At 38.4% G+C, this 12,842-nt stretch overlaps 1 protein-coding gene across 8 annotated transcripts in view; it reads right to left on the minus strand.

Moving 5' to 3' along the window:
- Nucleotides 1-12,842, minus strand: part of REPS1 (RALBP1 associated Eps domain containing 1) — a 73,692-nt gene that overhangs the window by 20,779 nt on the left and 40,071 nt on the right. For 5 of the 8 annotated variants that reach the window (XM_065631997.1, XM_065631998.1, XM_065631994.1 and 2 more), the window contains exons 7-9: nucleotides 12,704-12,767; nucleotides 11,695-11,849; nucleotides 6,293-6,432 (exon numbers count right to left, since the gene is read on the minus strand). In XM_065631997.1, coding sequence (XP_065488069.1) covers nucleotides 6,293-6,432; nucleotides 11,695-11,849; nucleotides 12,704-12,767 — 359 coding nt within the window. The remainder of the gene's footprint in view (nucleotides 1-6,292; nucleotides 6,433-11,694; nucleotides 11,850-12,703; nucleotides 12,768-12,842) is intronic. The other 3 variants (XM_065631999.1, XM_065631996.1, XM_065631995.1) reach the window with 1 other exon arrangement.

A 12,842-nucleotide genomic window follows, 5' to 3' on the forward strand; every position in this document is an offset into this window, starting at 1 on the left:
AAATGATGTTAGTATAGTTGTGAAAACAAATCAATATTCTTGTCCCATATCCACAGGCAAATAAATGTAAGTTATTCCAGAGAATACAGGACAAATTACATGGTGTTAGTCAACTTAAACTCATGTGCTCCTCTACACTGAGCTATGTCTAGTGAATGGCCTATATGTTAACCTAGTCTAAGCCAGTTATTTCAGAAATCTTCTCTCCTCATTGCAAACTTCAAATTCAGGCAAAGGGGGTTTTTTTTTGGGGGGTGGGGGCCGGGGCGGCCACGGGGCAGATGGGGGACAGTTCTGGTTGTTTTGTTGTTGGTGATTTTTTTTTTTTTTTTAATACATAGAACTACCCCCTTGACGGACAGAATCTAATGAATCCTTTTTAGTAAGGATGTGAGGTTTCCCTCTGTCCCACTCCTTGTATTAAACAGTTTCTCTCTGTGTCACTCCAGCCCTTCATGAAGCAGCAGCATTGTGAGCACTTCGGAGCTATACAAACCTGTTGAGTGAGCCTCTTTTTAGTAAGTCAGAAACTTAATCACAGAATGTTAGGGACTGGAAGGGACCTCAAAAGACCATCTAGTCCAATCCCCCTGCCAGAGCAGGAACACCTAGATGAAGTTACACAGGAAGGCGTCCAGGTGGGTTTTGAATGTCCCCAGAGAAGGAGACTCCACAACCTCCCTGGGCAGCCTGTTCCAGTGTTCTGTCACCCTCACTGTGAAGAAGTTTCTTCTCAAATTTAAGTGGAACCTCTTGTGTTCCAGCTTGAACCCATTACCCCTTGTCTTACCATTGGTTGTCACCGAGAAGAGCCTGGCTCCATCCTCGTGACACCCACCCCTTATATATTTATAAACATTGATGAGGTCACCCCTCAGTCTCCTCTTCTCCAAGCTACAGCCTTTCCTCATAAGGGAGATGCTCCACTCCCTTCACCACCTTCGTGGCCCTGCGCTGGACTCTCTCCAGCAGTTCCCTGTCCTTCTTGAACTGAGGGGCCCAGAACTGGGCACAATATTCCAGATGAGGTCTCACCAGGGCAGAGTAGAGGGGAAGGAGAACCTCTCTCGACCTACTAACCACCCCCCTTCTAATACACCCCAGGATGCCATTGGCCTTCTTGGCCACAAGTGCACAGTGCTGGCTCATGGTCATCCTGCTGTCCACCAGGACCCCCAGGTCTCTTTCACCTACACTGCTCTCCAACAGGTCCTTCCCCAACTTATACTGGTATTTGGGGTTGTTCTGGCCCAGATACAAGACTCTACACTTGCCCTTGTTATATTTCATTAAATTTTTCCCCGCGCAACTCTCCAGCCTGTCCAGGTCTCGCTGGATGGCAGCACAGCCTTCTGGTGTGTCAGCTACTCCTCCCAGTTTGGTGTCATCAGTAAACTTGCTGACAGTGCACTCAATTCCCTCATCCAAGTCATTGATGAATATATTGAATAGTACTGGTCCCAGTACTGACCCTTGAGGGACTCCACTAGATACAGGCCTCCAACTAGACTCTGCCCCATTGACCACAACTCTCTGGCTTCTTTCGTTCAGCCAGTTCACAGTCCACCTCACTACCTGATCATCCAGACCACACTTCCTCAGTTTAGCAGCAAGGATGCTGTGGGAGACTGTGTCAAATGCTTTACTGAAGTCAAGGTAGACCACATCCACTGCTTTGCCATCGCCTATCCACCTGGTTATGTCCTCATAAAAGGCTATGAGGTTGGCCAAGCATGACTTCCCCTTGGTGAAGCCATGTTGACTGCCCCTAATGACCCTCTTATCCTTGATATGCCTTGAGATAGATGGCACCAAGGATAAGATGTTCCATCACCTTTCCAGGGATGGAGGTAAGACTGGCTGGTCTATAGTTACCCAGGTCCTCCTTCTTGCATTTTTTGAAGACTGGAGTGACATTTGCTTTCTTCCTAGTCCTCAGGCACCTCTCCCATTTCCTATGACTTAGCAAAGATGATGGAGAGTGGTCCAGTAATGACTTCAGCCAGCTCCCTCAGCACCCGCAGGTGCATCCCATTTGGACCCATGGATTTATGGATGTCCAGATTGCTTAAATGCTCCCTAACCCATTCCTCATCAACCAAGGCAAACTCCTCCATTGTCCTGCCTTCCTCTGGGGCCTCAGGAGTACGGGGCTCCTCAGGACAGCCTCCGGCAGAATAGACAGAGACAAAGGCAGCATTCAGTAACTCTGCCTGCTCTGTATCCTCTGTCACCAGGGCACCCACCTCATCCATCAGTGGGCCTACATTGCCTCTGGTGTTAGTTTTATCTGCCATGTATTTAAAAAAGCTCTTTCTGTTGTCCTTGACCCCTCTCCCAAGGTTTAATTCTAAGGAGGCCTTAGCTTTCCTAGTTGCCTCCCTACATCCTCTGACAACAGCCTTATGTTCTTCCCAAGTGGCCAGCCCCTCCTTCCATGATCTGTAAACTCTCCTCTTCCACTTGAGCTTACCCAGCAGTTCCCTGTTTAACCACGCAGGTCTCCTGGCTCCCTTCCTTGACTTCCTACGTGTCGGGATGCTCTGATCTTGAGCTTGGCAGAAGCAGTCACTGAATGCTAACCAAGTATCTTGGGCCCCTTTACCTTCAAGAAGCCTTGCCCACGGGATTTCCCCTAGCAATTGTTTGAAAAGGCCAAAGTTGGCCCTACTGAAGTCCAGAGTTGCAATTCTGCTTGGTATTCTGTTCCTGCCACACGAGATCCTGAACTCCACCATCTCATGGTCACTACAACCAAGGCAGCCCTCCGCCTTTACTGCTTCAACCAGACCCTCCTTGTTAATGAGGATGAGATCCAGCAGCACACCTCTCCTAGTCGGCTCCTCCACCATTTGCATCAGAAAGTTATCGTCAATGCACTGGAGGAACCTCCTGGACTGTGGCTGGCTGGCTGAGTAGTCCTTCCAGCAAACATCAGGGTAGTTAAAATCCCCCACGACAACCAAGGCCTGTGACTGTGAGGCCACGCTCAGCTGCCTGCAGAAGGCCTCATCAACATCCTCACTCTGACCTGGTGGCCTGTAATAGACACTCACAACAGCATCATCCCTGCCAGCCTGCCCCTTAATTCTCACCCATAGACTCTCAACTCGCTCCTCACCCGTGCCTGGACAGTACGCAGTACATTGTAGTTTCTCTCTCACGTAAAGAGCAACTCCACCACCACGCCTGGCCGGCCTGTCTTTCCTGAAAAGGACATAGCCATCCATGACCACATTCCAGTCATGTGAGCTGTCCCACCATGTCTCTGTGATATGGCCAAGTTCTGCCAGCCTTTCCCCTAATTTGCATTTACACAGCTGCTCATTTTCATGAAACATGCATTAATATTTATTTTAGGACTGCCACTACTGTTTTAAATTTGATTTGGCCAGTGGCTTCAAAGTTACCACTGAGACTGGCAAATTTGATTACAGAAACACTGTTTTTTAATTTTTCAAAACTTCCAGAAAGGCATACAGCATTGATGTTATAGTTACGATCAATGCTAAATATTATTTTAGAGATGGATGCTGAATTTACCTCATATTCTACTCCTCTGAAGCCAAACTACAGAACATTTATTACTTGTCCTCAAGCTTCCTAGCTGGGCAGTCAAATGAACACCAACTCCTCCTGACTGCTCTGGGGAATATGCTGTTTGTGCTGCATCCTGACCTACTACCTGAAAATAGTTATTGCTAATTCCCTGGTTAATAGAAAGCTAATATAAACATAAGGCTCTAATGGAGTGCTTTTTAAAATCTGTGCAAGTTTTAAGAGTATGGATGAAACAACTGATTTGCTAGGATAGAACTCCTACTAGCTGAAACTAAAATGCTTTAGACTTGCAAAAATGTTCCAAAAATACCTTCAGAAGGTTAACTACTAAAAACTAAAACTCACATCAACCATTACTAAGAGAGCTTGACACTAGGTGTAACAGTTGTGACCTCAAAAGCGAATCTCCGTATTTGTGTCAAAGCTAATATGACCATGACACTAGACTGTTTTCAATAAAAATTTAGTAAGATTTCTATTTTTTTAAGCTCTCAGAACTTAGTGTTCAGCCTTGAGACTGGATGGAAAAGATGTCTGAAGTGAGAAAGAAGGGACAAGTGAAGTGATGAGAACGTGAAGCATGTAATATCCAGAGTTAGGTGGATTGTCATCATGCTCTTTATTCTGAAGTTTGAGATTGATGCCTTGGTCCATATTTGTGCCTGAGCCTGGCAACTGGAGTCTAAAAGTCAACTATGAGCTAGAAAGAATAGAGTAACCAACAGTTTTGATACTAAACGGGAATGAAACTGCCTGGAAAGGCAGATGATCCAAATATGCACAGATTTTTCAAGCAATTCATTTGATGATGACAGTTATAAGAGGTTCAAAGAGGAAACAATTTGACCAGTGCCTGCAGTAATACCAGAAATTTTTTCATGGCATTAAAACTTTGAGGACTTTGACTTGACTCATGCTGAAAAGAAAATGCTCAGGAGCAAGAAGCATGCATAGCAACATAGCTGAAAAAAACCCCAGAAACTCCTTTGTGTTAGAATAACGAATTCTTAACATTTAATAGATGTTCAACTCTTATTTTAGTATCGTTAGTAACTGGTAGTATATTTAGTGTGAAAACTTCTCCAAACCTCTTAAAGTTTTAGCAGATTTTCAGAAAAACCCACACACATTATCTGAATGGACAAAGTCAATTTTGTAAGACAAGATTTTTGGCTGCGAGAGAATTGTCATTAACTTTGTTCCACTAGTGTAACTACCCTGTCAAATGGGTTTGAGCTGCACTGGACACTGAAGTAATCTGTTCAGTTACAATGCAGCTTACCAAATTATTAGCTTAATTAAATCTTTATTGCAAGTATAAGGGAATGTATGAATGTACATTTTAATGCAGTTGCAAACATTTACAGCTTTTTAACAATAACTGAATATCTGCTCACCTCCCTCATAGCTTCCTATCAGCAGTCTAAGAACCACTCCATCAGATAGAACAACTAATAATCATTAAATCATTCCCTACATTTTTATTTGTTAAGGACACCACTGTCACTTAAGAGGATCAGCAGACTTTATAAAGTCCTTCCTACTGAGAGAGGGAGTTTACTCCTAACTTTAATCCTAAAAACTTGCTTATTTGCTCTTTCATACTAACTCTCCTTTGTCTTGTCTAAATATTTTACTACCAATTTTCTTATTCATTTGAAGTCTAATGAAGAAAGAAGCCGCAAAAAGCTCTTTCAATAAGAACAGGTAATACAATACTCAACTAGTGTCAGAACTATCTTAGATATTCAAACCAAGTTTTAGATTCTTCTTGAAAGTCTCAGATTATTACATGAAAAGACTTCTCCAAAAATAGTTTCAACACTTTTCCCTTTTTTCCCCTTATAATGAAAAATAAGCCTACATTATCTTTGTAGTATGGTTGCAGTCAGGAACTCATTTGAGTCTCTGAAGTAGCCATTAGAATAAAACACTGGTTTATTTTCAGTAAAAAATGTTAAAACAGAGCAATAAGAAAAACTCCAGGAATCAATCCCTTACAGGCTTTTTAAACAATGGACATTTGTAAGGAAAAAAACAAAAAACAAAACTTGTTTGGTAACTTCAGTTTCAAATTCTGACAAAATATAGCTTTACTATATAAGACTGCTTATATAGCAAACATGCATGGTAAAGGATGATATCACAGCAGTACATAACAGCAAAAATGTAAAATTTAAATACATTTAGCTAATGGTTGACTTTAGATTCAACTTCAACTCTTTGCTTCTGAAACAAGCCCAGAGCTATGACTTCTCTACACTACCGGTGAGGTATTTTATATTTCAGGGTAAAATCACCTCCAGAAAGAAGTCTCAATGTCCAGATCCATCAAAAATTTATTTTGAAGTTTTGCAAAAATACTGCCTATACTAGTCCTTCAGAGGTAACAGAAAACTCCAACTAAAAACCCGCCCTAAATGGAAAAAAAAAAAATCAGGAATGAATTCAACTTTTTCAATAAACGCTACGAGGGAATTTTGTGATAAATATCAAGCTTAATAACCATTAATGAGATTTTATATATTAGCTCATCTTACAATGAGAGAGAAAAATCGGAAGGAAGACATTACCTTTTTTTACAATTCCACATGTAGAACCTTCCTATGTCTATTGTCCTGCTAACTTTTTCACGATTTGTGGTCAACAATCCACTTATGATGAATTATGGATCCATACACAATTTAGTTATCAACTGGCAATGAAATAACTCTTAAATAAAAGTGCTAACCTCACTGCTCTGATTCAATTCTGGCCAGGTCTGGTTTAGGGATGGCATTGATGGAGACTTGCTTGGAGGTGCTTCTGCTGGAGAGCTGGAGTAACCTACCTCACCAGTCTGTTCCCCAACTTCTGAAATGACAGGAATCACTATAAACCAAAATCATGAATGGCATTCAGTTTATTCTCAGAAGAGCTGCTCACATCTCATGGAAAGTGCAGAGTACCCTTTGTTTTCATATTTTCCAAGTAAATACTTAGCAGCAGACAAAAAGCATTTATTCAAGTCAAATAAAATATTTATCAGGTGCTACCCTTATTTTGAGGATCTTTCTGAAAATTGGACTTTAAAGATTACTCTGTACCACACTATCTACCCGTTTGCTGGCTTTTAAAAGGCATTTTTAGGTTTTGATTACATGCAGAAATAAATAGAATTATTTCTTAGAGATAACAAATTCACACTAATGTTTATAACATCAAACACAGCACTGAGAAGTTTATCTTGCAGAATAAAACACTTCCTTATATGAAAGGTTAAAGCAAACCCAGTATATCGGTGCAAATACAAACCAAAAAAATGAAAACAGAGATGAGAAAAAACATTCCCTTCGATTATTCCCCAAAGAATATTTTAAGTGTTAAGCCTTCTTACTAAAACAATGGTGTTTCCATCCACTACATTTTACAAATTTAACAAGTCCAGCAGCTGTCACATTGCTACCATACATTGTTACCACTATTTCAGTTTTCTCTGAGCTTTCAGCAAGTACAGTCCCTTGCAGAAACACTCCTTATTCAGAGTTGTACAAATTCTCATGATGCAGCACACCTATTTTTGTTCTGTTCAGACTATAAGAAAACTAGGTAAAGTAAATGTGATCAACAGATTAAGCATTCTGCATAACACAGTAAAATCCTGCTTACAGTGTCTTCTGTTTTGCTAGATACCACAATACAAACTAAAGCAATGCATTGAAAGCCTCAAAAAAACCAAAATGCAGATTACAACTGTATGATATAAGTAACAGGAACAGTTGAAAGAGTGACTGATAAGTAGCTAGATATATTAACAAGATGTCTGTAGTGCAAAGAATAAAAATTCTGAACAAGACAAAATACTGCACAAGAGGGAAGATAGCTTAACTAAATCACCATTTAAACGGACTGCTGGATAGATAGGGGATGGAAGATGACTGCCACAAGAATGTGTGATACACTGTAACGAAACCTGATTAAAATGTATTAAAAGGACTGGTTTCAGGCTCCTGAGGAGCTGAACTCTGCAACCTTCTCTTGTGCTACAACGGCTCAATATTCTGTCTACTGTCTTCCATTCTGAAGAAACTCATAACAAACCCCGTGTCAAATTGAATGGGAAACACCTGAATAGACTATGGTGACCAACTGTACCTTTGAAAAACAACAACTACCCGTTACTGTCTCCAAAGCGCTGCTGGGGATAGCGAGAGGCACAGCCTAAAAAAAGAATGGCCAAAACACCAAAGTGCAGAAACAAATTTGCTGTCCCATCTTAAGGCCAGGGGCAACTGAGGTGGCTACTGATATGAAAAAAGCCACACATAAAACCAGTAACTCACCAAAATTTCCAAGGTCTTATAAACTTCCTGTTAAATAACAAGACATCAGGTGGAGACTCAGTGCTCCCAAAGTTGTGCCCAGCACCTATCATCTTGAACTCCCGTCCTTTAGGGAAAATGGCTTTACAAGTTATTCCAGATGGAAATTGTATCTAATACCTGCTTCAAGCAAGAAGCATCTGGCAACAAAAAATAGGTTACATCAATCTGATATTTACAGGCATGATGATGTCACCAAGTAGTCAAGATGACATGCTGTGGTCATTGCACACAGAATAATATACCAAGTTCAAAATACGCCAGTGGTAACGTTTTAGGAATGCATATCAATTGCTCTGAAATGTAATATGAATAAAAATTTTCTAATGAGGTAAAAAACCACTCAAAATTCTTGCTTCAATGGTGGTACACTAGACAAACTAACTACTGGTGTTATACACAAGGTTCAAAAGATAAGGCTGAAAATTGCTGTGTTGCTGTGGATAGACTACATAGCTAGCCGTAAGTGAAGCAATTTTGCAAATATCTACACAAAACATGCATAAGAGTTGTATGGAATACTTCAGGGGTTAAAATAATTAACTTGTGGAAGCTGCAATGCATGGCAGTTTCTTTTTCTTACAAAGACATGGTATTGCTGCAGCAGCCCAAACAAAAACCAAATTCACAGAAAAGCAAAACTCACTTTGAGTTTTGTAAAAGGTTGGTGATTTTTACTAACTGAGATAAAACTCGGTTTAAAGGAAAATATCCACATTTATTTACAAAACAGGAAGCGAAACTAGCACTCTTTACACCTGAAAATCATAAATTCTGCCAAGACAGATGCAGACACTGTCAAGAGTATTCAACTAATAAAATAAATGTGTAAGTGTTTAGAGAAGTGTTTGCACAAAACTGCTTGACTTCATGCTCCCATTTTCATTCACCACAGTTTTCTTCTATAGGGTGTTCTTCCACAGACAGATTTTGCTCATTCTGAAGAGCTGACATCTATCTACAAATACTGCAACACAGTTAAATCTTATGTGGAGCTGCTGCAATTTAATTAATTATTTGAAGTATACGATCCAATTCAAAAAACTAAACCCATTCAAAAGTATTGTAGAATTACCACATTATTCTAAGAATTTAAAATGCCTCATTTCTCTCACTAGTCAGCAGAAAGATATTAGCACCTCATCTAACTTTTTTTTCTGTTAAGATTCTGTAGAGACACAGTGCTATACCACAAAATTTACCAACTATATACATGCTTTATTATATATCACATGAGAGAAATACATATCCCTGGTCATGAAACCATATAAAAAGACAAGACCAGTATGTGAAGGGATTTGGGACACCAGATCAGACCACAGGAGTTCTCCCCTCCAAACAGGGACGGAGGTGCATGGAGCACTATTACTTTGCTTTCTGCTGGCTGCTAGTTCAAAAGTCAAAGTGGAAAGAAACGACAAGTTTCAGGCACAAAGCAGAAGCATGGAAGATCAAGGGGAAAATTTCTAACAAAAGGACAGAATTAATAAGGGTACTGTTAACATTTCTGAAATAAAGTTTACCATCTTGCACATTGGTTTAAAAAGACATTCAAGTAATTCACTACCTTGAACAGTTTGAAAGTGTGTTATTCACACCAAGGCTTCAGTCAGCAGAAGATCACTAACAGTTTCTTTGAGAAAGTTGTATCTCATGCAAAAGTGCACTCAAAAAGACACTCTGGTGCCATATTTTACAGTTTCTATTTCTGAGAAAGCTGTTGGAAGCAAGCTTTATTGAAATACAGCTTTTATAGGAACTAAAAATAAAACATTATCACAGAAATCTAACTGGCTGATCTTTCCAGGCTGGTTTACAGTCCTTTAGTTGAACCCATGTAAATTCAACATGCATATTAGTCTGCACATAGACCTATGAGTAACTTTTAATTTAGATTAAAATAGTAAATATATATGAGAGATTTGGACTGTTTTAGCTACAAGTAGAACTATCGCCACATGAATAACCTCTCTGAAGGTCTTTTGTTCAACATACAAGTTCTGGTGATAAATCATGTCAGGTATTAGAAAAGGTTAGCTATTTCCAACACAGGTGGCCCTAATTTAAAAAAAAAAAAAAAATCTAGTCAATTGGATAAAACTCAACAAGTTTGCAAGAACTGTCACTTTTCATTGTAGTGATTAATAAAAGCAGAATCAAGTTATCATCAGAACTTATAATACTTATACAGTGCTTATACAGCACTGTAATCCCTTAGCATTCACTAAAACAGGGTAACTTCCCTTTAATACCAGAGAAAACACTTTTTTTTCTTACTATTTTAAAAAGTAGTTTTCCCTCAGATTTAAGGACCACTTTGTACCTCTTGAAAATAAATAAAAGTTTTATATTAAACAGAGTTGTCTGTAAAATAAGAACAATGAACATACACATAACACTTTTCGGTTTCATGTCCAATATATAAAGTTTCCAGACAACTTCAGTTAAGCGTAAAACCTTGAAATCTACTACCAATAAAGGCAGTAGAAGATCAGGTGCACATATAGTTGTTGGCATTTATTTTAAATAAAAACGGTTTATACAAATAAATGTTTCTCCATTTCCTATCAAGATTTTTGCTTGGCCATTACCTTAACACAAACATAGACAGAATGGGTTGGTTTTAGACACTTGCTAGGTATGCACCTAATTGATTGTAGATATTTCTTATGAATGTCTTTGTCATAGCAAAATGCCTACTCATCCTGAAAACACTTCAGTTGCAACAGATTGCTGTTGGAAAGCTTCTCTGAGGAGTCAAGCTACTCCCACAAAAAATGGTTTAATTGTTAAAGAAGAGGTAGTAAGAGCCACAGTATTTAGTTTAAGAACTCGTCAATAATTGTCAGACGAAAGTCTTTGACATCCTACAAACACATTATGAAGAGATCCCCTTTGAAGTATTTAGTAAAAAGAAATAAAATTCTAGGAAATCATAGTTACGTATGCACTCACAGTATAACCTGACTTTCCAAGCAAAGACCACTTGCTGAAAAGTAACCTAAAGCAGTTTTAAAATATTGGTTTCCTTCACCTGTTTTAAAATAAAAAAGAAGATGGCTGCAAACATCCTGTTTTTAAACATCACTTTTACACTAGTTTGCTTTTCAGTTATGGGACTGGGTTTTTGGCACATATTAAAAAGCAGAACTTATACATTCAATGGTTTATCTAGGAGCACCCAAAGGTAAAGAACTGTGCACAGAAAGACAAGGTGACAAAGCAATGGAGGATAAACCCTGATGTCAAGTCAGGAGTATAATTAAGAAAAAACAATCTGTGCCACTGATCTTGTACTTTTAAACTGCACAGTCCTACTTACAGCATTGAATCTGGGAATATTTTCTAAGTACCTTCAAAACTTCAAAACCCAAGCTGTATTTTCAGAAACGAGGCTGAACAGAAAGCATACTCATTTGAAATCAAGTCTGAAGTATAGCTGGAGTGGGAATATGGAATACAATAGCTGATCATTAATAAAATTCATACTGTGACAGTTTTGTTTTCCTTAACGTTTAAAGCACACAGGTATTATTTCCAAATGTAATAGTCAATATGTCTACTGTTCCTAAATAACACCTCCCTGTACAGAAACACATGTGCTCAGATTAGCTCTGAACACTGATAAAAAAATTTCTAAAAATTGCACATTGCTTTACTTCCTACTAACTAATGCATTATGCCTATAGAAACCTATAAATATCTGCTGATATAGTGGAACAACTATATCATAATTTTAAAATTGTGAAATCTGTGTTGAAGCATATCTTACCTGTCGAGTCTTCCAAATCAATCAGTTTGGGCATTAAACTTTCAGGTAACTTTTCTGGCAAATCATACCCATTCTTCCTAGCAACCACCAGATGAAATGCAGCACAGAACTCGTCCAACGTCAGTGCACCGTCTTTATCAAAATCTGACAGTTCCCTAAAAAGGAAAACTTAGTATAAATAGAATTTCTTAAGGTTATTTTACTTCTAAAAGACTTTTAAAATGCTTCTCTTGTGCTACTTACAAGATGAAAGAATGCAGTTTATAGTTCATTTTACCCTACTAAACACTTCATATTAGCATTACGTGTTTACTCTTCAAAGAAGATGAGCCTTCACTAATAACATTTCTTAGAACTTAACGATCACTTAAACCTACTTTTATCTCTCCTGTTTTTTAACTCATTTAATACAGTATTACGTAATATTATTGGCCTCAGAGTTTTGCCAAAGTATACTAAAAAAAAATAGCGCTGAGACACCGTGATTTATTATAAATGGGAAAATACCTGAACTAGAAATCATTACACTGAAAGAAATACCAAATAAGCCAAGGTAAGCCATTTAATGATAGCATGAAAGAATGCAGTACAAATTCCAGAACACAGTGAAATACAAGCTTTGCACCAAGTCAAAGCTAAATTTGTCATCAAGTCCCACTAAGTGTATTTAAAAACACTTGCATCTGTACATCTCATTTAAACTTACTTAGACTTAAATAAGTATAGATAAGGAATGAATTAAATAGAAATGCATCTTTAAGAATAAAAACCTCAAATAAATTACTTCTTATTCTGAAGTGTTTGGAATTTCTTCAAAAGCTCAAAATGCCTTGTAAGTAGCGCTAGCCTAAATCCATTAAAGCCCACTAAGGTAATATTGGCATAAATGTGAATAGAACTGAACATAGTAGAGTACTACTGAAATTTTACTTAGTAATACATTCTAGTCAGTAGATTATCACTGTCAGATAGCTGTCATCTTTCTAAATAATTATCCCGAAACACTTACCAAATATGAGAAAGCTCAAGAATAGGGAGTTTTGACTTAGTGAAAAACTCTTTAGCTGCAGATCCTGAAAAATTACAACAACAATTTTTAATACAAGTTAAATCATTAGAAGGCTTAGACTTATGGTAAAGGAGAAAAG

The sequence above is a fragment of the Caloenas nicobarica genome, chromosome 3 (genome assembly GCF_036013445.1).
Source record: "Caloenas nicobarica isolate bCalNic1 chromosome 3, bCalNic1.hap1, whole genome shotgun sequence".
Classification (NCBI taxonomy): Eukaryota; Metazoa; Chordata; class Aves; order Columbiformes; family Columbidae; genus Caloenas; species Caloenas nicobarica.